Source organism: Gymnodraco acuticeps, unplaced genomic scaffold (genome assembly GCF_902827175.1).
Source record: "Gymnodraco acuticeps unplaced genomic scaffold, fGymAcu1.1, whole genome shotgun sequence".
Classification (NCBI taxonomy): domain Eukaryota; kingdom Metazoa; phylum Chordata; class Actinopteri; order Perciformes; family Bathydraconidae; genus Gymnodraco; species Gymnodraco acuticeps.
The window spans coordinates 520,374-546,664 of NW_022991258.1; the positions used below are offsets into that span (position 1 = coordinate 520,374).

At 40.2% G+C, this 26,291-nt stretch overlaps 2 protein-coding genes across 3 annotated transcripts; one reads left to right on the forward strand and one right to left on the reverse strand.

Moving 5' to 3' along the window:
• Window positions 1-455: 455 nt before the first annotated feature.
• Window positions 456-9,561, reverse strand: dnaja1 (DnaJ heat shock protein family (Hsp40) member A1). Its single transcript, XM_034239756.1, has 9 exons — window positions 9,271-9,561; window positions 7,658-7,820; window positions 7,083-7,278; window positions 6,359-6,463; window positions 3,737-3,964; window positions 3,536-3,650; window positions 2,878-2,993; window positions 2,199-2,299; window positions 456-1,873 (listed from the first exon to the last, which is right to left on the reverse strand). Exons 2-9 carry the CDS (start codon window positions 7,787-7,789, stop codon window positions 1,640-1,642), a joined length of 1,227 nt encoding a protein of 408 aa, XP_034095647.1. The 5' UTR covers window positions 7,790-7,820; window positions 9,271-9,561; the 3' UTR covers window positions 456-1,639.
• aptx (aprataxin) lies at window positions 8,596-14,139 on the forward strand. 2 transcript variants are annotated; one of them, XM_034239758.1, is made up of 7 exons: window positions 8,596-9,586; window positions 10,485-10,531; window positions 10,946-11,107; window positions 11,232-11,291; window positions 11,387-11,613; window positions 13,460-13,563; window positions 13,664-14,139. In XM_034239758.1, exons 1-7 carry the CDS (start codon window positions 9,457-9,459, stop codon window positions 13,816-13,818), a joined length of 885 nt encoding a protein of 294 aa, XP_034095649.1. In that variant the 5' UTR covers window positions 8,596-9,456; the 3' UTR covers window positions 13,819-14,139. The 2 variants fall into 2 exon arrangements, with proteins under 2 accessions (XP_034095649.1, XP_034095648.1); XM_034239757.1 differs by having other exon boundaries at window positions 8,601-9,586; window positions 10,829-11,107.
• Window positions 14,140-26,291: the final 12,152 nt, after the last annotated feature.

Genomic DNA, 26,291 nt, shown 5'->3' on the forward strand with positions numbered 1-26,291 from the left:
AGACACTGGCGCTGTCCGAAGAGAGGGAGGAAAAAGAGAGGCTCCGTGTATTTTATTATTATTATATTATATAGAGTCGTTATTCATTTGTTTTAAAGCTCAATAAATAACAAAGAAGACCTTTGACCGGCACTTTTATAATTTTGTCCGGTAGATTTAAACTTTAATACACGTTGACTGGCGAAAAACTCTGCCCGGTTCCCTCGGCCCCCAATAAACAGAAGGGCAACCATGACAACCATGCTTCTTCGCTGCTTTTGTGGAGGAAGTTACAGCGCCACGTACAGGCTCCTTCATATGTACTGCAGCTTCTCCAGCGGTTGGAGCTAAACGGAGCTGTCTCGTGTGGACAGACACTATTCGGTGAATATTGCGTGTGGACGGAAACTTTTTTGTGATTGCGTTTGCGTTAATCCTATGCGTTTAGCCGTTTTTGTCCTTGTGTGGCCGGGGCCTTAAAATCCAGATTAAGTTTTTTTTTTTTTTTTATTATAATGATTTTAAAATCACATAGCCTACCTGCAATAAGCTCAAGAAGATTCAATGTTTAAAATCACAATTTAACATTAATCACAGTTTTTTGTAAAACTTGTGGGGGAACTTGGCACACTTTTTAAAATGAAAAGACATGAAGACATTTTGGACCCGTCTTAAGAAGCAGGTTCTTTGAGTTTTAAGAGAACTTGTTTGCCAAATAAAAGCCCCGAACCACATCAAATCAAGAACACAGAATGATGTTTAAATATTATTTCTGAATCCACGTTATCCACATAGCTTACGTCTTTAAGACCCTCTTACCTCTAACCTGTTTTGTTAACCTTTTTTTTTACCGGTTTCCTACCTTGCTATTTATGTCTTATTTGGCTCATATCTAACTGTGTTGTTTATACCCAAACAAAAACAAAAACGGATTGCAGCTCAAACATTATATATTAAACTAAACTTTAATATATGTCTGGATAATCTACATTAGTGGCTTAAACCTAAATACTGCCATGCCTGAATCATTATCACCTTTACTCGCAGTTCACGTCTTCTTGCCACATTTTCAAGATTGTTAAGAAATGTGTAGAAAATAGCCCTTGAAAGGGTCAAACAGCAGAACTGTTTCAACTCAATGCCCCCCCCCCCCTCACCATCATCTGAAGATTGGGTCTTTACAACGGATTGAACAAGTCACCAACAATTGGTTCACAACAACAGCTGATCTAGCAACACTATAAAAAAAGATTATTCTCATATTAATATTGGCATCTGTTTTAGTGTAAATGCATAAAAAGCAGGCAGTCTTTGTTCAGACAAAAGTCTCTCTTAAGCCTCTGTGATACCCCTCGCCTCTTATCACAGTGTGATTGAAAAAAAAGAAACAAATAAAAGTCCCAGAGATGAAGAGGAATCCCATTGTCCCAGATCGGAGTTGAATCCAGGAGCTTCAGGATACTCTTCTCCATCCAATCAGTGTTCAAATAATATATCAAGAGGGGGTTGATACACCTTTTTCTGATTCAGATTGACAGAATACTTCAACAGTTGTTATCTTAAGAGAAAAAATTAAATAAAAAAGTGCACAAAAATCCAAAAAGGTGCCTTTCTGTAGAGATGAGGGTCGGGCTGAGGGATGATGGAGGCCAGTTGTTGTTTAGGACGTCTGGCACTGAACTCCCCCCGGGCTGGCGTAGTCCTCTTCCTCCATGTAGTAGTACTGATGATTGTTTCTTCTTCTCTTCTCCATGTCGCAGTCCTCCAGGTCGGCGTAGATGTAGAGGTCGTCGTCCATGCTCTCTGGCTGCTCTGCATCCGGCTTCTCTGGGAAGAAGCGCTCCAGCTCCTTCAGCCTGTCCTTGGAGAGGAAGTTGGCTTTCGGGAACACCACCTGTAGGAAAACAGCAAACTTGTAACTCCTCAGCCTTATCGGTTTAGTATTGAGATTATTTTTGTTAAGTAAACTAAAAGGCATAAGTGAAACAAATCTAGGTTTTATAACTTTGACAGAGACATATGTTCAATGTGGGGGAGACAATGTGCAAATCTGATTCTCTGAAGATTGTCAAGAGTTCATGAGAACACAGCTTATTAGGCTCATATCAATCTATTGTCTTGTACAGAAAGAAAAGCATATGAAAAAAAAGATATAACAAAGAAAAAAGAGGGAAAAAGAATGAAAGAAAGACAATGAATATGAATATTAGTCTTCCTACCGTGAAGTTAATAATAAGACGCCCCTTCTCAAACGGCCTGCGGTACATGGGCATCCCTTCATTCACGACGCACTTTGTGTCTCCAGGCTTGATCAACTCCCCTGTGATTAAGGAAATGGGTCACTTTAGGCAGGAAAATCAGAAACACTTCACTCGTCATTTTAAATAATGTTGCCAATCCCATATCAATGCATCGGGGCCAGGGCATACCCTATTAATTGTTTTCAGCAAAGATCAGATGTTTTTGAAACTTTTTACACTGACTGACTTAGCAACGTAATGTACCATCATCTTTCAATTTGGAAAAAATAGAAATGAGATGTCTCATGTTGTCTTAGCCGGCCAGATCACACCATTAACGGTTTGTTTTATTTGCACAACAGTTTGACTGATTTACAAGACCATTAATTAGCTAAATCTGGGCATTCATATATTTGATCAACATCAGTGGAGCATCAATACAGTGAAGTGTGGAGTGCAATGAATAACTCTCCACAAACACACTCACGACTCAGCAGTGTTCATTCCGCTGCATGTGTGTGTGTGTGACAGCTAACAGCTATATGAGTGACTGATGTCTGTTAGATGAACCAGCCCTGCTAACTATGATAAATGTTGATGCATATCATTTCAAATGTTAATCATTTGTAATCCTGGTGCAGGAAATCCTTTGGCTCACCTGGGTTTGAGGTGATGAGGAGAGTTCTGTTGTCCATTGTCTGAACGGGCTTCTTGAAACCACACAGAGCCTCCACCAGCTGTAGCTCTATGGACATGACCAGGTCCTCTCCTTTCCTGGTGACAGCAAGAAGAGTAGAAAAAAAGGAAAGGAAAAACAAGGTGATGTTAGCGTGTTGCTATGTAGCACAGGGTACAGAATCAGCTACTAATAGGTCAAGATTTAAAAGCAATGTGAATTTGATTGTGTTTAACTTCAAACAGCAATGCAAAATGAGGCTTTGGGTTATTATTAAGATGTATACTGACATCTGGTGTTTAAAATGGATGCTTCAACTATGACATATACCACTTGAGTATTCAAAAACCAGGTATATATATTCCCTCTCTCTACAAGCTGCATTAATCGACCATACAAGAATCTTAGAATTACTATCTCTCATTCATCTGGTTGCATCTTAGAATTTATTTAATGTATTATCTTAATAGTTATCACTAGATCAAACAGCATTTAATTGTATTTCACTGAACAATATTTAACCTTACATTCTGTGTTTTTCACCTGCAATGTTTTATTCAAATGTTTCGTATTCTGTTAATAAAACCCTTGACTCATATACATACAAACAAAAAAGACACATGATAAGAGAAAATATTACCTTGTGAAAGTTGAATGTTCTCTCTGGTCCAAGACAATGATGATGTCCCCTGGCTCGATGCCCGGCTCCTGGTCTCCCTCTCCATGGAAAACGATCTTCTGGCCATCTCTCATTCCTGTGGAAGTTAAATCATCCGTATTTGTTTTTTCTTGTTCAACAGTCAGAGAAACATTTACATAAGCTCTCTCTTCAATCTCTTACCTTTGTCGATGTGGACCTCCAGGACCTTCTTCTGCCTCATGATCTTCCTCCCCACGCAGGTTTTGCAGCGGTCCTTGTGGCTGATCCTCTGGCCCTGGCCCTGGCAGCTGTGGCACACGGTGGACACCTGCTGCACCATGCCTGGGACCAGCTGGTGCATACGGACCTGCATCCCTGTGCCGTGGCAGGACATGCACATCTGGGCCGCTCCTTTCCGACTCCCACGACCTGCCGAGAGAAATAAACGGTCAGCACACAAGGTTCACTGAGAACTACACCTGCACTCACTAGTCTGTGTTGCATATAGAGTGTGTGTTACATGTAGGGGGATCAGGTGCCAACAAGCAACATGCGGGACATGTTACTGCATTGCTAAGAGCTAGATTAGATGTTTATATAAATGTCGATCTAACAACATATCTATGAAACTATAAGCTTATAAATATGAATAACAACACTTTACTTTGGTTTAATGTTTGCACAAACTATGCAAGTGAAGGAATTAAATATATTTGTTTTGAATGGAATTAACATAACAAATGATTATGACCAGAAAAGAATGACCGGAGCTAGTTTACTGCCACAGTCTGCTGACCTGTGCAACCGATTGCTGCACAGCGTGCTAAACGTTTATTAAATCAGCTGCTGTTACCTCAGTTATTTTGGTTTCAGGAGGAATGTATCCATAGATCGATATTTTCTTTATGGGTCAGGCGTTTTTTTTTAGTTACAGGGAAGCGTCTCTTCAAAACATATTCACCTCTGTGAGTAATTTTTAAAAAATCTGGCAAATCTGACAATAACTCGCCCTCCACCGGCTCCACCCATAAGTTAATACATTTCTCTGTTGATTGATTGACATCTGCTACGCTAATGGTGATGATGGCCCTTCTCGTTTTCTACACACCTTTGTATAAAAGCCTTTAAGACGGGCGACTGTCAATCAAATGCGGGACATCGGCTACATTTGTGGGACAAATTATAAAAATGCTGCACAAAGCGGGAAACCTGGTCACCCTAGTTACATGTTGTGATCATGGATGTTGCCCCTGGTTTCTGTTATGTGATTGTGATGTGCTGTATCTGACATGTATGTAGGAACGTGTGTTGTTTGCAATTTATTGTTCTCTTTTATCCTTTCACCTGCATCTACTTGTCTTTCATCCTTTTTTTTAATAACTAATGCTGTTGATGTATTGTGATTTTAAGGGTGACCATTATCATCTGGTCGGGGACAACAGCTGGAAATTAGCAATGTTTGCTAAAGCTGCCCCATTTACTGTGTTGTGTGACAGTTGATCAATGGGGACTGTCCACGACAAATAAACTAAACACAAGATGACAAAGATGAAGGCACTTTCTGTTCAAGGTCCGGCACATATAATAAAGTGTGGTGTCATGGCGAGCGAGTACTGGATTACCTTTATAAGACTGAGGTGTTTGTGATTGAACAAAGAGGCTTTTCATGGCCTGCTTTCGTCTGTGTTTGCTTGAAAGCGTTCTAGTATTTAGGGGTGCAACAACTAATCGACTTAATCGATTAAAATCGATGACCAAATTAGTTGCCAACTAATTCAGTCGTCGATTCGTTGGTGACGTCATTATGTGTGTTTTACGCGCCGTTAAGCTCCAACGTTATCGGTCTTTTTATCGGTACTGGAGACATTTAAAAAATATATGTCATGTATTATTGCTACAAAAACATTATATCGCAGTCTTAGTGTCGCCAACTCGTTTCTAATATGCAAAAAGACAACAAAATTGCGTCTTTGATGTATTTTCGATCAGACGAGATCTCTCTCCCGTCTGTGTGCGAGGGGGCGGGGCAGTTTACACACACGCAGCTGCTACATGCAGCAACACACTGCGGAGATGGCGGAGAGAACGCGCTCCGAGGTGTGGTTAAACTTTACCTGTCTCGATGTGGACAATGCTCGTTGCCAAAAGTGCAATAAGAGTTTAGCATGTAAGGGCGGGAACACAAGCAATTTGTCTAAACATTAGCAAAAGTGCTCCACATTCAGACGGAGAAATGCACCGGGTTCGACCGTCTTTCTAGTAGCTCTGTAGCCCCATCCACGAGTAACGTTTCCACGTCAGGTGTTATGTATGCTAGCAGCAACACACGGAGTTAACTCCATTATACAAACATGGGTTAATGATTAGAGGAAACTGAGTTATTTAGTTTGTTAAAGTTTCAGCTATTCTGTTTACAGTTCTGTCATCAGATTATTTAATACGATTTGTTAAAACACTGTTGTTTCTTTTGATGTGAAATATTATTTATTTAATTTAAATAAAAAGCAATGTTAATTTTGTTCAAAATGTGTTTAGTTAATTTAATAATATATGTATTTTTGAATCAAGTATTCATCTTTATTGTCTTCATTGTTAGTTTCCACATGCCTAAAACAACCTCAAGCTAAATCTAAAAGTTGATGGCTAAATAAGAGCGTTTGAGAAATTGTGCAAGGCATAATAGTCCGAATAGTCGATTAATCGTTTCATTAATCGATAGATTAATCGATTATCAAATTAGTCGTTTGTTGCAGCCCTAGTATTACATAACAAGGTCTGTGATAAATACTTACAAGTACACAGAAAGTATAGCAGAAGACATACCTTCACATCTCTCACAAATAGTGTTCTTCTGAAGGGCCAGTTTCCTTGTAGCTCCGTTATAAAGATCATCCAGCGTCACTGAAATCTGATGAACAATGTTCTTTCCTGGGACGGGACAAATCACATTTCTTGGAATAAGGTTGGCAGTTGGAGAGATTTTTACAAGACACTCCTTGTATCAGTTTCCTTCAAATAACATTCAACATACCTAACATAAATCCTAATAATCCTAATTGCAGAACAAGAGAAACTGGGATGAGAGATGATACTGGGCATTATGTGGAGAGCAGCTGTGTGTTTACTTCTCTATTAAGGCTCAGGAGGTTTTATAGCCAAACCGCATGGTCACACATACAATCATAAGTTGCTGTGCAGCCAGTTAGGACTTCATTGATCATGCTTTCTCCACAGCCCTGTGTTTTGGCTTTAATTCGGTTACAGTTCTTGGTCTCATGGCAAAGTATATCCAGAATATTTGTGTGGTTTTGACTGTTGATCCGACAAAAGAAGAAACACACATTAATCAATTCTGGAAATAATCATTTGTTTGGTCAACAATGAACTAAGTGTTCCATATTTCAACTTCATGCTAGTTAAAAGAAGAGGCTCTGGCCAAGAAGAAAAACATTATTGCTTTATAACACTGACAAGAAAAACCGACACATCAAATCTTAGCTAAAAACATTATGCTAGTTTAAGGATTCATTCTTAAATGTTTTTTTACCTTTTCTCTCTCTGTGCATCCGACTACCCCCACCAAAAAACAAGTCAAAGATGTCCATGGGCGATGCAAAGTTCCCACCACAACCCCCTCCTCCACCAGACCCTCCTTCCTTTATAGCCTTTTCTCCTCCACGGTCATACACCTCTCTCTTCTTGGCATCTGACAAAACCTCATATGCCTGTGAGATCTGCTTGAACTACAGGTCAAATAAAGAAAAAACATATAATATATTACAACATATACAATTGTTTATGTAATATATACAAGTTATCTACCTTGCTGACGTGTGCAAAATTAATAGGTGATGTCTGATTATACCATGGCCCTTTAAATACTTTTTTATATGGCCTCTACAAATGGCAAAAGAACATTTTGATAAAATCTACCAAATGACAGAAAAGCCTGATTCGTTAGATCAATGTATTAATATCTTTCATCCTGAAATATTTTAAGACGTGCACATTAATAAGGCTGTGTTTCAAGTATAAGAATGCTACCCTTACCAATAAATGTGGACATTTCTATAACATATGTTGCCTTTTCTATGTAAGAAAAAGGACTGCAAACAGTCTTACCTTCTCTCCTTCTGTGGGGTTTTTGTCGGGGTGATATTTCAAGGCTAGTTTGCGATAGGCCCTTTTCAGTTCATCTGGAGTGGCATTAGGTTTCACACCCAACGTGTCATAGAAGCCCGTTTCCTTCACCATGATTGTCTTTCACCGACAAACCTTGGAAAATCTGAAGAAAGATGAAAACATATCATACATTTAGTTAGTGTTTAGCTCTTAAACACCTTCAAAATCTACACAATGTGCCTACCAGTATTGATAATAAAAGAGAAACAACATGGTAATAAAGTACGAGCCTGCACCATGTCATTGTGACAAGAGGAAGATATTCTTTTAACCATGAAAAAACATTCAAAGCACATCATCATCTGGCTGAACTGTGAGAGAGGACCTCATGTTGTTGGATGTGAACATGTGAGGGTTGTAGTTAGCTTGAAAAAGGGCTAAATTGTAATATATGCTTTATGCCTTTTTATTATTCTAACATTAATTGCAACATCTCAAACATTCTCTTGCACTTTTTTATTTGTTTTATGTCCTATATATATATTCATGTTGCATTGTTGGAGGAGCCTGTGACTTAAGTTTTTCATTGCCATATCTAAAATGTAGCTACTTGACAATAAAGCCTTGAATTGAATTGAATGCGAATATTCCCTAAAATCCCCACTTTAACATATGAGGGTGAACACAGCACAATTCAACAGCACCAACAACTACAATCTCTACAATGAACAGTTCATTGAATCAATACATCTCTAAAATAGCTAGGTGTAGCAATTGAAATTCCTATTGGCTCGCTAGATCATGGGTGGATCCTACAAAAGGTTCCCTAGTTTCGCTTTCCATTTCTGGAGAATGATCAGTAGCAGTTACATCATGTGATGTGGATAACAGTTGATTGTGATGAAATACTTAATATGTTATGAAAGGTTTCCTCACATCAGGGAGGCAGGGGCTCAGCCACGCACTGTGTCCACCACAAGTTTATTTTTGGTTGACACGAGGTAATAATCGATTCTTAACAACTACCTGTTACTGCTCATGGTGAAGACAGTGGCAATTAGTCATATATATCACTGTTCGTACTTTAGCTAGCCCCTTACATGACACGCTGAAGTTAGTTTCAGATTCGAAGCTTCCGGTTAGGCATTTAAGTGAAAAGCTAAAAGGAACACACGGGGGATCGGTCGCCACTTGTATGTTGACTCATTTACATTTTAGCCTCACAACGTGTACGATGCAGTTACGAAACTTAACAGATGTGCCATTCGTCAACAACTACACTTGAGCTTTTCTAACTATGTTCATCTAAACGTAATCAAGATTGTAATTTTAAATTTTTACCAATATAATTAATTCAAAAATGTGAAAGTATGTTTAACGAAGAGTCAATTGCTATTGTGTCTTAACACTGATTCACAACAAGAGAAGCACAACAACGTAAATGCAGAGGCTAAGCCTACGATTATAAAGCTAACTTAATCGTGTACTAGCCAAACCCCTGATAGCATGGCTAATGCTAACACGCTAGCTCTATGCTTTTTCTGACCACAAATTACTGAATAAACTGTGAAGCTGATATATACACCATATTAAGCACATTATCATTTCCTCACCTTGTATGGAAACAGTAGTTTGAATCCTTACAGCCTCAGTTTACAGAAAGGCTCTTCCAGAAGCTTCCAACTCGCCTCTACAAAAAGCTGATTCAGTGACGTCTATTTCCTGCGACCCGGCTCACCAAAACAAAGCGTGGGCTGAAACCGTTTTGTGACTGTTACAATCGCACATAATATGCTAAAATGCCGATTTGCTGGCTTATCAGCGAGGAGGGCAATCACAAACCCATCCGACTGCCTCACTTGCAGACTGTGGTCCTGGGTCGAGGTCCAGAGACGACTATTAAAGACAAAAAATGCTCTCGGCACCAAGGTAACGTAACAAAAAACGATACATTTCTTTTGATGCACTGGCTATGTTAGCTAACATCATCAGTCAAACGTAAACAAATAGTGAAATGCCATAAAATAAAAATAAATGTCATGCTTCCACCATGGGGTATTGTTTATTATAGTTTTTTCCAACAGACATATATTACATTATACAATGCAGTATAACCAGAGGTGGCACAAGTACTAACATTGTGTACTTAAGTAAAAGTAGAAATACCAGAGTGTAGGAGTACTCAGCAGCATTCAAAATGTTACTCAAGTAAAAGTACAAAAGTATTAGCATCACAATATCCTTAAAATAAAAATAGTACAAGTTCTCTTTAATACAGATTGGTCAATTTTAGAATAATATATGTTATAAGTTTTGATTATAATTATTGATGCATTACAGTGTTTATCAATGCTGGTAAATCGGCAGCTAGTGATAATCACTTTGTATTCTGCAGGGAGCTTGTGAATCTACTCCAGGTGTAACTAAAGTCTGATTTAAGTGATTATTATATTGCACATCATTAATCAACATCTGTAAAGTAACTTTATGTACTAAATAAATGTAGTGGAGTAAAAGTACATTATTTACCTCTGAATTGTAGTGGAGTAGAAGTACAAAGTAACATAACATGGAAATACTCAAGTAAAGTTCAAGTATCTCAAAATTGTACTTGAGTAAATGTACTTTGTAACTGTACACCTCAGTGTATAACATAGTACACATAATACGATCAAAAGCTGGTTACAGGCTATCAAATACACAATAACACACAAAACACATATTCCTCTCTAATTTCATTGTGTACATTGCGGTTTAAATAATTGTCATATACTGTTCTTTTTTATTCAAACTTTAATCCGTACATATTGTATTCCTTCCCAACCAGTTGAATTGAAAGCAGAATGCAACAAAGGTTATGTCAAAGTTAAACAGGTAAGACGCATGTCAGCTTGAAACTCATGCAATGATTGTGTGGAATGCTTGTGGAGGCGTGTGGCGCAGTGGATAGAGCCCTGCTCTTGGGATCAGGGGGTCACAGGTGCAAACCCCACTGCAGCATGTCGTTGTGTCCCTGGTTGATTGTCCACAGTATTGAGTATGTAAGTCGCTTTGGATAAAAGCATCTAACAAGTAACATGTAATGTAATGTAATGTATGCTCAGTCTGATAAATTACTTTTAATCCACCACTCTCTATTTATCACTCTGCATCTTCTGTCTTTATTCCAAGCTGGGCTTGAATCCAACATCCATAGACTCTGTGGTGGTGGGTAAGGACAGTGAGGTCAAAATGAAGGCCAGACAGAAGCTTCATATTGTCAACCAGCTCTACCTATACACTGTACAGTTCAAGGAGGATACCACCGGGGGCCACGGGGGAAACAAAAGACCCCGAGAGATGGCTTCAGAGGAGAGAGAGAGCCACAGAGAGGCTCTGAGTGTGAAAGCAGCCAAACAGACAGAAAAGATCTCTGTGCCAGACAGCCTGGGAGAAAACATAAAAAACACAGTGAGAGAAGAAACCTTTTTGAAATATATATTTTTTAATTACTTCCAAATGTCCAATTATCTTGAATACATTTTATTAAGACCTGTTACACAGAAAAAAAATCATAACGTTACATTTTTTGCAGGAAAGTTTTGCACCTTGGAGCCAAGGCCTGAAGACCTCAATGCAAGACCCAAAGATGCAGGTAGCTTTTATAAAAAAAACAAAATAACAGTTGCTATAATACTTACTGATCTGGATGTTATCAAATGTTATCAAATAACTGTCTTCATTCTCTAGGTGTATAAGGATGATAAAGTAGTAGTCATTAAAGATAAATACCCCAAAGCTCGCTACCACTGGTTGGTCCTCCCGTGGCAGACCATTTCCAGCCTGAAGGCCTTGCGAGAGGAGCACTACGATCTGGTGAAACACATGCATCAAGTCGCTGAGCAGATGGTTCAACAATGCCCAGATGCCACATCATTACGCTTCCGCACCGGGTACCATGCCATCCCCAGTATGAGGTAAGTAATAAGGACCCGGCTGGTGTTTCAGGATTTATTTAAAATACTGTATTTTACCGGCATTATTTCTACAGGATATTATCTGTTAACATCATGCCTTTTCACTTATAGACAGCCACTGATATCTGTTAAAGCTAGTACAGTAACAGCATAGTTTAAGAATGGCTGCCTTTGGCTAAACCAAAAGCATTTATCATTTTCCACCTTGTCTTTACCAGTCTAGATTTATTTTCTGTGATTTCTTCCTTTTGAAATAGTTTCTTCCCTTTTTTAAATGGTCTTTTATTGTTGTATTCAACACTTACCCAAGTTAATTCTCTTTGAGTATTTAAAGGGGACCTATCATGCAAAATGCACTCTTGTACGTCTTTTATACATGAATATGTGTCCCCGGTCAGGGAAGTCACCAAGTGTCAGAAAATACAACCCTCTCTCTTTTCCTCTATACCCAAATCTCTAAAAAAGGGGCTGTAACGGATATGATACAGACTGATCCAGATTTGAATTATTTTCTACGTCACAAAAGGGGTCCTCCGCTTAGTGGTCAATTCTCCACCTATCAGGGGAATGAGAGTTTGGGCCACGGCCGGCCATTGCCGCTCGAAAGCTCTGGAGACGCTGTAGTACATATGCCAGGCCTGTAAGTGGCGCTGTAGTCTGCCACAAAAGCAGCGAAGAAGACTTCCCGCCCATGGTTGCCATGGTTGCCCTTCTGTTTATTCTCCGCTGTGGCTCTTTTTCTCCCTCCCCGAGGCAAGTGTTTGCGCCTCCTGCTTTAAAACAAATGAATAATGACATATGTAAGGGATAATGTGCAGCGACGCGGTCATTATGGGGAAAAGAACACAGACAGGCTGTCACATTGGCCACATTCTCAACAAAGTAACGATATGACTCCCAATATTAATTGAAATGCTTTTATGGATTTAGAAAATGATTTTATTGATTTAAAAAATAGTTGTATTGATTTAAATTGACATGCATCCACTAAAAAAAATAGTCCGTTGTTACTGTTTGAACTAACGTAGCAACGGCAGGAACTGCTTCGATAGCGTTTTTGATGAGCTTTTTGATTACAGATTTGAAAACATCGTTGCTTGCTTTACAAGTAGCACAATTCATTATGTCAAACCTTGGAAAGTATCTAGATATCCCTGCCCTAATGCCAAAGTAACTAGCAACTGAATATGTGTCGCCGTTTGATGTCTATGTCTGGACCGCTGAGTAAAAAGGAGGGTTTCTGCCCCATTACTTCTCTTCTTACTTCTATAAGAATAAAACACGGAGGACGGAGATCTCTTTTTCTCCCCCTCTTCTGACAGCCCAGCAGCTGATCTCAAAGCACGCTCCCCTCTCCTGCAGGGGGGCGTGGTCAGCTGCAGCTCACAGAATCAGCCCCCTGCAAAAACAGCGCTGGAAAGAGCAAATAGAGCGAAATGAGGCATGGCTAAAATGCAGGATCTGTTTGGTATTTTGAAAAAAAAACTATATTTATATACTTTATATAGGTATGGCCCTACAATATATTGTTCAAATATAGCATGATATGTCCCCTTTAATTTGCAGTATCAATGCACTGGCCTCACTCTGCTTTACATGCAGGTCACATAATGGCAATAAAATGTTATTATCAAAAGTAAGCCTGTTTAGCTCATTTACTTGAGACAGAAATCAGAAGTCATTGTTGGTGGTGTACACATTTCATTTACCCCAATACCACCAAAAACAAAAACGGTGGTACCCATTTTGAAAATGTGACCCCATAGTTAATGAGCAAAATGGTTAATACATATTTGCTATAAATGTATATGAAATTAACAAATGTTGTGTATATTTTCTCTTACAGTCAAGTACACTTGCATGTGATCAGCCAAGACTTTGACTCCCCTTCTTTAAAGAACAAGAAACACTGGAACTCATTCACAACTGACTATTTCATGGACTCCCAAGGTGAGAACAAATTGCAAATCTTATAAGTTGACGACTTGAATCACAGTGGTAAATTGTTTCTATAACTACAATAACTTTTGACACTTTTTGTTATTTACAGATGTCATTCAGATGCTGGAAACAGATGGGAAAGTAACCGTCAAAGAAGGAACCAGCGAGTTATTGAAACTTCCTCTCCGCTGTCACATCTGTCGTAAAGAGCTTCCCACCATACCAGCGCTAAAGGAACACCTGAAGTCTCACCTCCCCAGATAAGAAAGTGACCTCAAAGGGAACACATGCCTCAGTTAATGTTGGGTTCATTTAGAAATGTAGTCAATTGAGCAATTTTTTGTTCAGATTCTTAAGTGACTAGAGCACTATGTTGTAGCTGAAGTTGTATTTTCAACTAGAAAGACACATGTAAGACACGTATAATCCTTTTTGACACAAGAGACTGACAAACCAACAGAACAAATTCAATTTATGTTAGATTTCCTTAACCAAACCCCCAACTCTCTGGTTTGGAGAATGCCAAAATATTGTATTTTGTTTCAACATTTCATATGTTTAAATATGTTCTATTAAAATGTTTTCGAAAAACAAAATACGAGGTTCAAATTTGTATTGAAATGATGGCATGTTTTCTCTTATAGTGCAATAACTGTGTACACACCCTTGTGTAAAGCATGATGTCAGTCTGAAAAGCTTTGGAGATTCTTATTCTGTTGTGAATTTAACAAAGGCTTTTGAGGAGTATGAAGTATCACTGTCAAATATGTCGTTAAATGAATTATGATATAAGAAGAGACATTAAGAAGGGTTGGAGCATTACCTCACAGGTAATAATACCAGTGTTTGGAAAAAGACAGTTTTATTCAAGTGAAAGGTGACTTGGAGTTGGATTTTATTATTTTATTGACAGTTGTCACCTAATGATGACCATATGCGTCACTTTGTTTTTTGTCATTATTTTTAAAAAGATTTTAAATAACACTACTACAATGCCCCCCCCCCCCCCCTGCAAACAATACTTACATATGCTTACACGTTTTTTTTGACAACTAATGAAGAAGCTATGTTACACTGCTGCAAAATCTTTTTTGCTTTTAGGCGGCCAACCAGATTTGTTGAACTGGTAACAGTGTGACAAATATTTTTGTTTATTTAATTTTGGCGAATCATCGCTGAATTTGATTCAATGTAATTGAAAGGTACACTGTGTAATAGTGAGGTTTCTAAATTGCAACCAACTGTGGACCTCTCCCTTTATAAGCGTGTACAAAAATCTACAGTGGCCATCCATTGCCATAACAACATGAAAGGCCTTCTCTAGAGCCAGTGTTTTTTTTCTTCCGATTGAAGTACTGTAGTAACACGGCAAAGAGAAGAGAGTGAAATAGACCGGCTCGCTATGTATATATGAAGGGCTTATTCTAAGCTAATCACAACAAAAAATAGTTATAGGTGATTATACACATTAATGGAAACCTAATTATGAATACCATAATCAATTATATCTTAGAGAACCCCTATAAATACTCCACAGTGTACTTTAGAGATAGAGATATTATCTCAACATTGTGATTGAGCCTGTGCGCAAATGCAGAACATCTAGTATACTTGTAAGGCATCCAAGTGAATACTCACCTTAGTAGTACAATTACCCCAAGCACAAGACTAAAAAAAATACTGCAGGTGATAAAGTTGCTACGTTTATGTTGTAGAATGGCTCTAAACTTAATCCCACTTAGAATCTATGGCACTGTTCATAAACCACAGTGCTGCTCCACAAACCTAGATGATATATACAGTGTAAATTCCGCCAAGAGAAATGCAATGCAGAATAATGTTCAAAGATTCTACTTGCTGATTGCAACAATCTTAAGACTGTTAATGCATGCATACAAAAATGTTCTTTGTTATTGCATAGGGGTTGAATATTTGTGCAAGCAGTATATGTGATTTATGTTTAACAACTGGTTTTGCCTTTGTAAATAACCAGGGCATAATTGTTCTGAAATAATGTATATTTTGGTTTGTTGGAAGCTGGAAAAATGTCAGGCCCTTGGAGCCAGAGGCGTCTTGTTCCTAGCCCGGCCTGGAATAAAGAAGGAATGGACCTGCGAAGTAATGATGCCAAGGTGCAATGTCAGCAGCAATGCCTCCACCTGCCTCCGAAGGATGGAGGTGTTATTTGAATTTGTTGCGAAAGGTATTGTTGTCTGTTAAAGTGAATAAAGAAATTAAGTAGGTAGTACTGTAACTTACATTTTTGTAGAATTAACCAATAATGTCATTGGAAATGAAATTAGACACTTAGATGTCGTTTTCTTAATAAAGTTTAGGAGGAGCCCATAGGGGTAATTGACAGCAATTAACTTACACCTCTTCCTTAAATCAAGCATACAAATGGGAGAACTAGTGAATTACATGATGTTGTTGATGCTATCCAAAGCTTATTTTCTTTAATCTAGGTTGGAGTCATACAGAGCCTGCAGCAGCCTCCGAAACCCCACAGCCTCCTGCGGAAAACTCGCCAGCCACATCAAGTAATTGCAGAAGTCTATTGTACCACTCTTTTTGATTGTTTTCTGACTATATTCGTTATATGAGGATTTTCTAAACAGCCAGGAGCTGACCATTCAAAATGACATTTGTTGAACTGCCTAATGAGACAAATAACACCTAAGAACTTAATGTGATTACTTTTATTAGCACTTATGAGGACATTCCTATTGGTGGGGTTAGAGACCAATGTGTCCTTTTTCTGTGGTAAAATTATGTTTGCATGGTGCATTGAGTGGTTGTACTTGATGCAATATAAACTTGTGTTATTTTTGTAAGCTTCAAAGTCATTGTCACTTTTAACAGCAACTTGTATGTTTTACAAATTGTAACCTTTTCTTTTTCAGAAGTTGTCATTGCCACCGCAGACACCCCCACCGAGTCCTCTGGTAAGTCGCACAGCATAGTTCATCGCGAATTCCAGTAAAATAGGAGGTTCTGTACATTGAAGAAGGTGGCGTACATCCATTCTACTCTTTCTACTTCTATGTAGGAAACCTATCCGAGGAGATGTACACCCTGACACTCATCCCTGTCCGAGCTGCAAGCATCTATTCACTCCCTTCACCATCGGCTGCATCCCAGCCAGGGAAGAGGAAGAAGGGTTAGTGTTTTGTTTGTGTGATTCATTACATTTTAAATAATGAGTGTTGAGTGTTATTTGCCCTCTGGCATCATGGTTTATAATAATAACACTTGTCATTTAAATGCACCTTTCAAGGAACCCACGGTCATTTTACATATACAACAGAAATACAACACAATTCACAGATATCTTAGGGAAACCGTCTTTCCATAAATAGGGTGTGATTTGTCATAAAGTCACAGCTGGACGCTAACAAAAAATATTATGAAAGTTATTTAAGTTACATAATACATTTTGACATACTCCATATTTGAAGTCAGTAGATCAGGAACATGAAGGGCAAAAATCATCTATAGCCCACAGAGGTTGTGATGCTATCTATGCCCCAGTCTCTAGCGTCACTTACATTTAACTTTCTTACATCTGTCACAGGTTTGCCCACAGAGCGCTCCTCCTCTCCAAGACTTGCTACCTCTGTAGCAAATGGGTGTAGCAGTACCACAGGTGAAGGGATGAAGAAGAGGAATAAGGGTATGTTTTGTTTTTGTGGTACATCCTACTGAACAAATAAATAGCTGTATTCTCCCATTCACGCGCAAGTCCTTTTGCACACCACAAGTTACGCACATTTCAGACAAGATATCAGATCCAGGTTTCCATAATCCCTCTCTTTTTCAGCAGATATTCAACTACAACGGAATTAAAGACAGAAGGGTAGAGAAGGTAAGATGTTGAAACTGACAGAGCATGAAGCAGAAATGCATTTACCCGTGGTCGCTGGCTAACACTTGTTTTTGCCTGTCTGTGTCTGTTTGTGTGTGCCTGTGTGTAGGGAAGAGAAGAGGTAATGGTCTGCTGGCTGCCTGGTGAGAACACAGCTCTTTGGTTAGCTTTTTTTAGACTGTGCGTTATAAATAAATGTATTACTTCATAACTAGTTTACTATCAGGCTTCTACAAAACTGACCCTAAGTAATTTGTTGTTTTATGATAACCCATGCATATGAAATTATCTTGTGGCACATGCAATGTGCCACATGCAATATGTGTGTGTGTGTGTGTGTGTGTGTGTGTGTGTGTGTGTGTGTGTGTGTGTGTGTGTGTGTGCGTGTGTGTGTGTGTGTGAAAATACCAATTTGTTTATTTGTTTTATTAAAACATTTCCCTTTTTGCAACATGGAGTCAAATGCTTCAATATTGTGTCATGAGACACTACTACACCACATTTCAAATAGATATAACCCATGAAATAATATTATAAATATTTAGGGATTGAGATTGTGAAATCTAACAAGTACCTTTGTCACAATCTTAAGGAGAACCCAAATGCAGCACTCGAGAAACCAAGGAGAATTGGTAATACACTTTATTGGAGATTCCACTGGATCTGAGGAATACCAACCGAGCAGTTTAACGCACCGGAGGACAGCGGGCAGAAGGTGAGTCAGGGACAGGCAGAGAGTCAGGGAGTAAGCGAGGCGGTCAGCGTAGATACAGGCAGGGTCGGATAACAGGCCAGACAGGATAGTCGAGGGACAGGCAGGATCAGGGAACAGGCAGAGCAGGCAGATCGAGGACAGGCAGGGTCGGAACCGGGTAGGCAATCTAGTTTCAAACGCGGGAAAGACAAGCATGAGGCAAAGTACAATCTGGCAAAGAGTGTGTGTAATGTGCGGGTTTAAATACTGGCAGAAGCTAATGGGTGCAGAAGAGAAAGAGAGTGAGCTAACGAGTGGGTGTGGAAAACAGGTGAGACAGGTGAATGGAAAACTACTGGTGAATGATGGAGCAGACTATGACAACCTTTGTGTTAATCTGAACAATAAACTGGACTGGTCGGATCACTGCTGCTATCTACAAGAAGAGACAGAGCAGACTGTATCTGCTGAGGAGACAGGTATTTTGGAGTGCAGGGGGCACTACTTCAGACCTTCCATGACTCTGTGATGGCATAAGCAATCTTTTATGGTCTGGTCTGCTGGGGCTGCAACATCTCGGCTGCTGTCAGGAAAGTTACATGTAGTTTGGTAAGAGCACCAGAATGGACAGGGTGTGCAGACACAGGAGAGCCGAGTCAAGGGTAAAGGAGCTTTGCATTAATTGTATTTATATTGACCCGAATGGTCTACAGATTGAACGGGACTTTAGTGGCACTAGATCTAGGAGTAGGCAATGTCATTTTTTCACCTAGTTGTATCCCATAAGTGTGCATTTTACTGAGATTAAGGAGGTAAAACGATATTCCCTAGTCCTTGATAAACCAATCTGACAACATGAGAATTTCTGTTCCAGTTTGTTCTTAATGGCAACATGACTGCAACACATGCTCTTTGTACCAAAAGGACACAAATGTAGATCTGAAATACACACCTACATATAACAACAAAACAGTTCGACTTCCTAGCTGACAAAACTCCAACAAAGCAAACACAAAATGTGGTCATTGATCCTCCTGTTGTGTTCGGGTCAAATCTGACCGATTTACTACTTTCATCAATCAAAACTTTTTTGTTTTACATTCGATTGCATTAAGTTTTATGATCTCCTTCACAGTAGACATTTGAACATATACAATTGCTGATCAGCACTTTCATTGCATTTTTGATGATTTAGTCAACTTTTTAACACCAATGACCGCTATAAAGAAATTGAATTAGTAACCATCCGGATCAGATACAACACACACACACACACACACACACACACACACACACACACACACACACACACACACACACACACACACACACACACACACACACACACACATTAGATGTGTTTCCCCCCCTTATGTGCCCATCCCCCCATGTGAATCACACCTGGCACACACAAACACAGAAGTATTCTCTCCGCTATGTTTGACAAACCCCGTGACGAGTCCTCAAGCTCTGTGATTGGATTTTTGAGTGGCAGTGCGCCGTGGGTTACGCCGAGCGTCGAACAGCACTTTTAAATGGGATGGAACCACGGCAGACTATTCAAAACTGGATTCGGATGAGTCCACCCCGTCCCCCACCCCGTCCCCAGAACTACACATGCTGGCTATTGTGTGTTTCGCAACATGTTCAATGGCACGTCTCTACTGGGAATTGTAGTTTTAAAAGACCTTTTAAGAACATAATAGGAAGTTGCCAGTATTAAAACTGTGTACATCCCTGGAGGTTTAGGGGATAGGAACACTCAAATGTAAAACATATAATTAACAAATGGGTGAAAATTGCTTGTGTCCATAATGGGCAGCATTAATATATATATACCCACATGACAGCTAAGGTCAGAAGAGCTTTATTTAACAGCTGGTCTTATGTTTGTGACCCTTCCTGTTGTTCATTTATAAGCCTGAAACATGCACTTGTCAAGGTTCAGAGGCACATTTTGCAAATATGGCAGTAGCCATCGATCATCTTAAGATAAGATATACTTTATTGATCCCAAGTTGGAAACATTTGCGTTACATCAGCATGTGTAACAGTTGTAAATATGCAGTGGTGTTTATTTGTAAATCATTTAGTATAATCACACAAATTCTGTGTTTTATATTTAATAATTCTGTGTTCTTTATTTATTGAATGTTCAATACCTGACAAGGTCGGAGATGAAAAACTTTGGTCGCAGGTTCCTCAACAGTGCATTACAAGACATCTATCAATATGTGTGTACCTCCACCATTAAACTGTCCTATTCTGCACATTTCTTATACTATCTGCATACATCTTATAAGAGTATAATACATATGTATAATATCAGTTAAAATAAGTGCTTACACATACAGTAGTTAACATTGCAGGAAAGCAATATATTAGTACTTAGTCAGGCTTAATATGTATCTGTATAGCCTACCCCCAAAGCTTTTTTCTTATTCCAAAGAAGACCTTAACCTAAAGTGTTCTTTAATGTTTAAATAAAGCTTTATTAGTGTGTCTGTCTGTGTCTCCTATTAATATCTAATAATACAAATAATAAAATTCAATAACGTGATTTAACCACTAGGTCTCCCTTTCTATCAGCTGTGCACCGTTATGGTGTAAATACAGCCTATCTACCAATTGGATCAAATATAAAAGTCAGCCGAATTAGTGTTGATACTGCAAGGAGACTTATATTGTGAAGAGAAATTGAAGATGTTGTTTAATTGCTGATATATTTATGATCCACGTCACATATTCAGTTTCGGCAGCAGTTATTCCTGTTTGTCTAGAAGTATTCTCATCAGGGCTCTATAAATAGAGAACTACGGCAGATATGTAATATTTAATGCAGCCGAACCGTGTATTACAATGCCGTTATGTGATGACCTCCAAAGACAAAAGCAAGCACACTCGGAATAAAGTATTATTTTATTTTTTTTAAATGTTTTCGGATTTCACATCAACAGGAAGTCCGGTTAACTAAAATGTCCGTGCGGAACAATAACCCAACCCATAGATCCGTGGGTGAATAATGTCAATCACCCATAGCAATCACCACATTACACACATTCCTTCACATTTTAATTTACATTAAAGTATTTCGTGAGACCTTCTAAAATGTTTTTAAATATAATTATATATAATATAATATGCTTATTCTGTGGTATGCATCCGTTTTTGTTTAGATGCTATGCCACTTTAGCTGTAACAAGCGGAAATGTCCCCGCTGTGGGACTAATAAAGGATTTCTGATTCTGATATGAGCCAGTTGAGGTGTTGCACAGGGTGTCGGAACTTGGACACACTTGTATGTTTTCTTATATGTAGCTGAATGCTGTTGTAATGGTACATTGACATTCAGAGGGTGTGACGAACATTGAGACTCCTGTGACAAGCTGGTTGATGGAAAATGAGTTTATTTTAATACAATTAGTTATGAGAAACATTAATAAGACAAGATATGAGCCAGTCGAGATGTTGCACATGGGTGTCAGAACTTGGACACAGCTTACATTGCCTCTTATATGTAGACGAATGCTGTTGTAATGGTACATTCCTAGTGTGAGAAACATGACAATAAATGTATTTTGTGAACTTGTGTACCTGTTTTACTTTAAGAAAGCCAGGCGAATACCTGTCGGACTATGGGTATTGGATAACATCTGTCCAGTTGGACGGAAGTGGGCTAAAATAGCATTTATTTAATCAGATAACAGATATGTGAACATCAACAAAGAAATTAGTGAGTTGACACGTAAACCATGGTTTGTGAACTTCAATTCATATAGAATTTTAATTTTGTGTGTTTTTTTGCACATATGTATCCCAGTTCACAAAGGGTAAACAACATACAAGTTCCAGGCCAATCGTTACAGAGTTTTCAACACAGAAGTGATTTAGCCAATCAGAATGCAGATCCTGCAGCACCGGAGGCAGGCTTTACTGCACTCGCAATGTGACAGTGAAGGGAGAGTTCTGCTTCTGAAGATAATAACTCAGATAAGACCGTAATAACTCAATATAATGTTTTCAACCCTAAACGGCAACACTTTGTAGTTGTAGGTAGGTGTGTGTGTGAGTGTGAGAGACGGCCTGCTCACGGAAAGCTGGTTGCTGCCACTGCAAAAACGCCCTGTCAAATTTAAGGCCAAACGTTCTAGATATAAGCATGCTTGCACTTAAAACAAGCACATTTGGCTGCCAGTGCAGTAAGCAAATTTCACTTGATAAGATGTCTTAAAACAAGTCAGGCTGTCCGACTATCATTATAGCACATACAATCTTAAAATAAGATTAAAAAGACTAATTTCAAGCAATCTAGTTAAGCCTGTTTAATGCAAAAGAAGCCTATTATCACTCAAAACTAGGGTACTTTTAGCAACAAATTACTTAAAATGAGATTTAGGGAGACGTGTGGCGCAGTGGGTAGTGCGTTGGGATCAGGGGAGCATAGGTTCAAACCCCACTGCAGTCAGCATGTCGTTGTGTCCCTGAAGACACCACAGTATTGAGTATGTAAGTCACTTTGGATAACAAGTTACATGTAATGAAATTCTTGTTTTTAGGGAGCTAAATTAGAACACATGCTCTTAAAATAAGTAAACATGACAATTCTTTCAAAAAACACGTTTTTATTAAGTCAGTCCATAACAAACAGGATCATTTATTAAATGAACAAAGCTCTTCAACATATATACATCCTCATAGAACTTACAAACATTGGTTGTTTAGCCCCTCATGCTATAATCATGTGTATTTTCTCCATTCCTGTTCATGTGTCTTCTCGCAATTATCACTGGCCCCGTGTATCTCGTAATCGATATAACCGGCCTGCTCTCATCTATCCCACATGCTCCACTGAGATCCAACATCTAGTTTCTGGTGGCCTGTGGAATTGCCAGTCAGCTGTTCCTAAGGCTGACTTCATCTCTGGCTACGCCTCCCTGCAGTCTCTGGATTTCCTTGCTCTCACTGAGACCTGGATTACTCCATCCAACACATCCACCTCAGCAGCTCTCTCCACTGCATATTCCTTCTCCCATACACCCAGACCAACTGGCAGAGGAGGTGGCACTGGTCTCCTGCTCTCTCCCAAATGGAGCTTTTCCCTCTTCAAGCTACCTAACTTCACTCCTTCCACCTTTGAATTCCATGCCGTCACAGTAACCCATCCTATACAGTTAACCATTGTTGTTCTCTACCGTCCACCAGGCGCCTTGGGGGACTTCTTGGAGGAATTAGATCATCTCCTCTCACACATCCCTGAAACTGGCCCTCCCGCTGTACTTCTCGGAGACTTCAACCTCCAGACAGGGAAGATAGACGAACTAACATCTCTGTTAACCGCCTTTGCTTTCTCACTGTCTCCGTCCCCACCGACTCATAAAGCTGGCAATGTCCTTGATCTCATATTCTCAAGGAACTGCGCTACTTCTAACCTCTCTGTAAACCCGCTCCACACATCCGATCACTTCTTCATTTCATTCTCTCTATCCCTTTCCAAACATAACAAACTAATCTCTTCTCATCCTGCACTTGTCCGCCGTAACCTTCGCTCCCTCTCCCCCTCTACCTTTGCCTCGTCGGTACTCTCAGCCCTCCCTTCCTCTGACTCGTTCCAACTCCTGCCTCCAAACTCTGCTGCAGAAACTCTCCTCTCTACTCTCTCATCCTCTCTGGACTCGCTCTGTCCTCTCACATCTCGGCAGGCTCGTCAGTCCCCTCCTGCTCCCTGGCTAAATGATGCACTGCGTGCTAATAGAACCGTCCTTAGGGCAGCAGAACGGAAACGGTGGAAATCCAAACACCGTGACGACCTCCTAACCTATCAAGCTCTCCTCTCCTCTTTCTCTGCTTCGATCTCTCAGGCAAAAAGCACTTTCTTTCAAGATAAGATCCAATCTTCCTATTCCAATCCTAAAAAACTATTTTCCATCTTCTCCACCCTCTTGGACCCTCCAAAAGCTCCTCCCCCCTCCTCACTTCTGTCAAGCGACTTTGTTACCCACTTTGAAAAAAAGGTTGATGATATTCGCTCTTCTTTTTCTGACTCACCTTTACTCACCGCTGGGTCACCAGACCTTCCTTCCACCAACACACTAACCTCCTTTTCCCCTCTCTCTCCAAGTGAGGTTCTTACCCTCATTACCTCTGCCCGCCCTACCACCTGTCCTCTGGACCCTATCCCTTCAAACCTCCTTCAGACTATCGCTCCTGATATTCTACCGTTTCTCTCCCATTTCATCAACACTTCTCTAACTTCTGGTCACTTTCCAAACAGTCTCAAGGAGGCAAGAGTAAACCCTCTCCTAAAGAAACCCACTCTCAACCCGTCTGATGTTATAAACTACAGGCCTGTCTCTCTCCTCCCGTTCCTGTCTAAAACACTTGAACGCGCTGTCTTTAGACAACTCTCCTGCTATCTCCATCAGAACAACCTTCTGGATCCGCACCAGTCTGGTTTCAAGGCAGGTCACTCCACAGAAACTGCTCTCATTGCTGTCACTGAGGAACTGCACACTGCCAAAACTGCATCCCTCTCCTCTGTCATCATCCTGTTGGACCTGTCTGCTGCATTCGACATGGTGAATCATCAGATCCTCCTTCACACTCTCCAAAAACTTGGAGTTTCAGGCTCTGCACTTTCCCTCCTCACCTCATACCTGAAAGACCGTACCTACAGGGTGACTTGGAGAGGGTCTGAGTCCGACCCTTGTCAATTAACTACAGAGGTCCCTCAGGGCTCTGTTCTTGGTCCCCTCCTCTTCTCCCTGTACACAAACTCGCTCGGATCAGTCATTAGCCCGCATGGTTTTTCTTACCACTGCTACGCTGATGACACCCAATTAATTCTGTCCTTTCCCCGCTAAGAGACCCAGGTCGTCGCACGCATCTCTGCTTGTCTAGCTGACATCTCTCAGAGGATGTCTGCTCATCACCTCAAACTCAACCTTGACAAGACTGAGCTGCTCTTCCTTCCGGGAAAAGATTGTCCCACTCTTGACCTAACAATCAACATCGGCACCTCAGTTGTTTCCCCGACTCAGACTGCAAGGAATCTGGGTGTGACCCTAGATAACAACCTGTCCTTCACTGCAAACATCGCTGCTACAACCCGTTGCTGCAGATACACGCTTTACAACATCAGGAAGATACGTCCCCAGCTGACACAGAAAGCGACTCAGGTTCTGGTCCAGGCTCTCGTCATCTCACGCCTAGACTACTGCAACTCCCTCCTGGCTGGTCTACCTGCATGTGCCATCCGACCTCTGCAGCTCATCCAGAATGCAGCGGCTCGTCTGGTCTTCAACCTTCCTAAATTTTCCCACACTACTCCGCTCCTACGCTCGCTTCACTGGCTTCCGGTAACTGCTAGAATCCACTTCAAGACACTGGTACTTGCTTACCATGCTGCGAATGGATCTGGCCCTTCGTACATCCAGGACATGGTTAAACCGTACACCCCAGCGCGTGCACTACGCTCTGCATCAGCCAAACGACTCGTTGCGCCCTCGCTGCGAGGGGGACCCAAGTTCCCAACGGCGAAAACACGTGGGTTTGCTGTCCTGGCTCCAGGATGGTGGAATGAGCTCCCCATTGACATCAGGACGGCAGATAGCTTGCACATCTTCCGGCGCAAACTGAAAACTCATCTCTTTCGACTCCACTTCGAGCGATAGAACTATTAACGAAGCACTTTTATACTAATAAAGGACTGGCTTTTCTAAAGCCAGTTGAGTAGCACTTGAAATGTTTTAGCTCTATGAAACCTGATGTACTTTTATGATTCTGTTTTCTTCAAGTTGTATTTTGTTGGACGAACGCACTTATTGTAAGTCGCTTTGGATAAAAGCGTCAGCTAAATGCAATGTAATGTAATAATGTAATGTAATTGGACACAGAATTCAAGTTCTCTACTTTTTTGTGAATTCTGCCCATTCAGCTATTGCTTTTTTGTATGAATGAGTAAGGTCACGCTCGTGAATACTGTCCTTCAGTACCTCAGTCTGGATGACGGATAGGAGAGTAGCAACACATTTGGGGTAGGTGAGGTGGAAGGTGTTAAAACACCCCATCAGGATGAGTGGAGCCTCGTGCATCATTTCCCTAGGTAGGGTCATCAGTGGGATTTTGCCAACAGCCAGGAGGAGGTTAGTAGAGTCTAGGATGACTGGACTGGTGATGGAA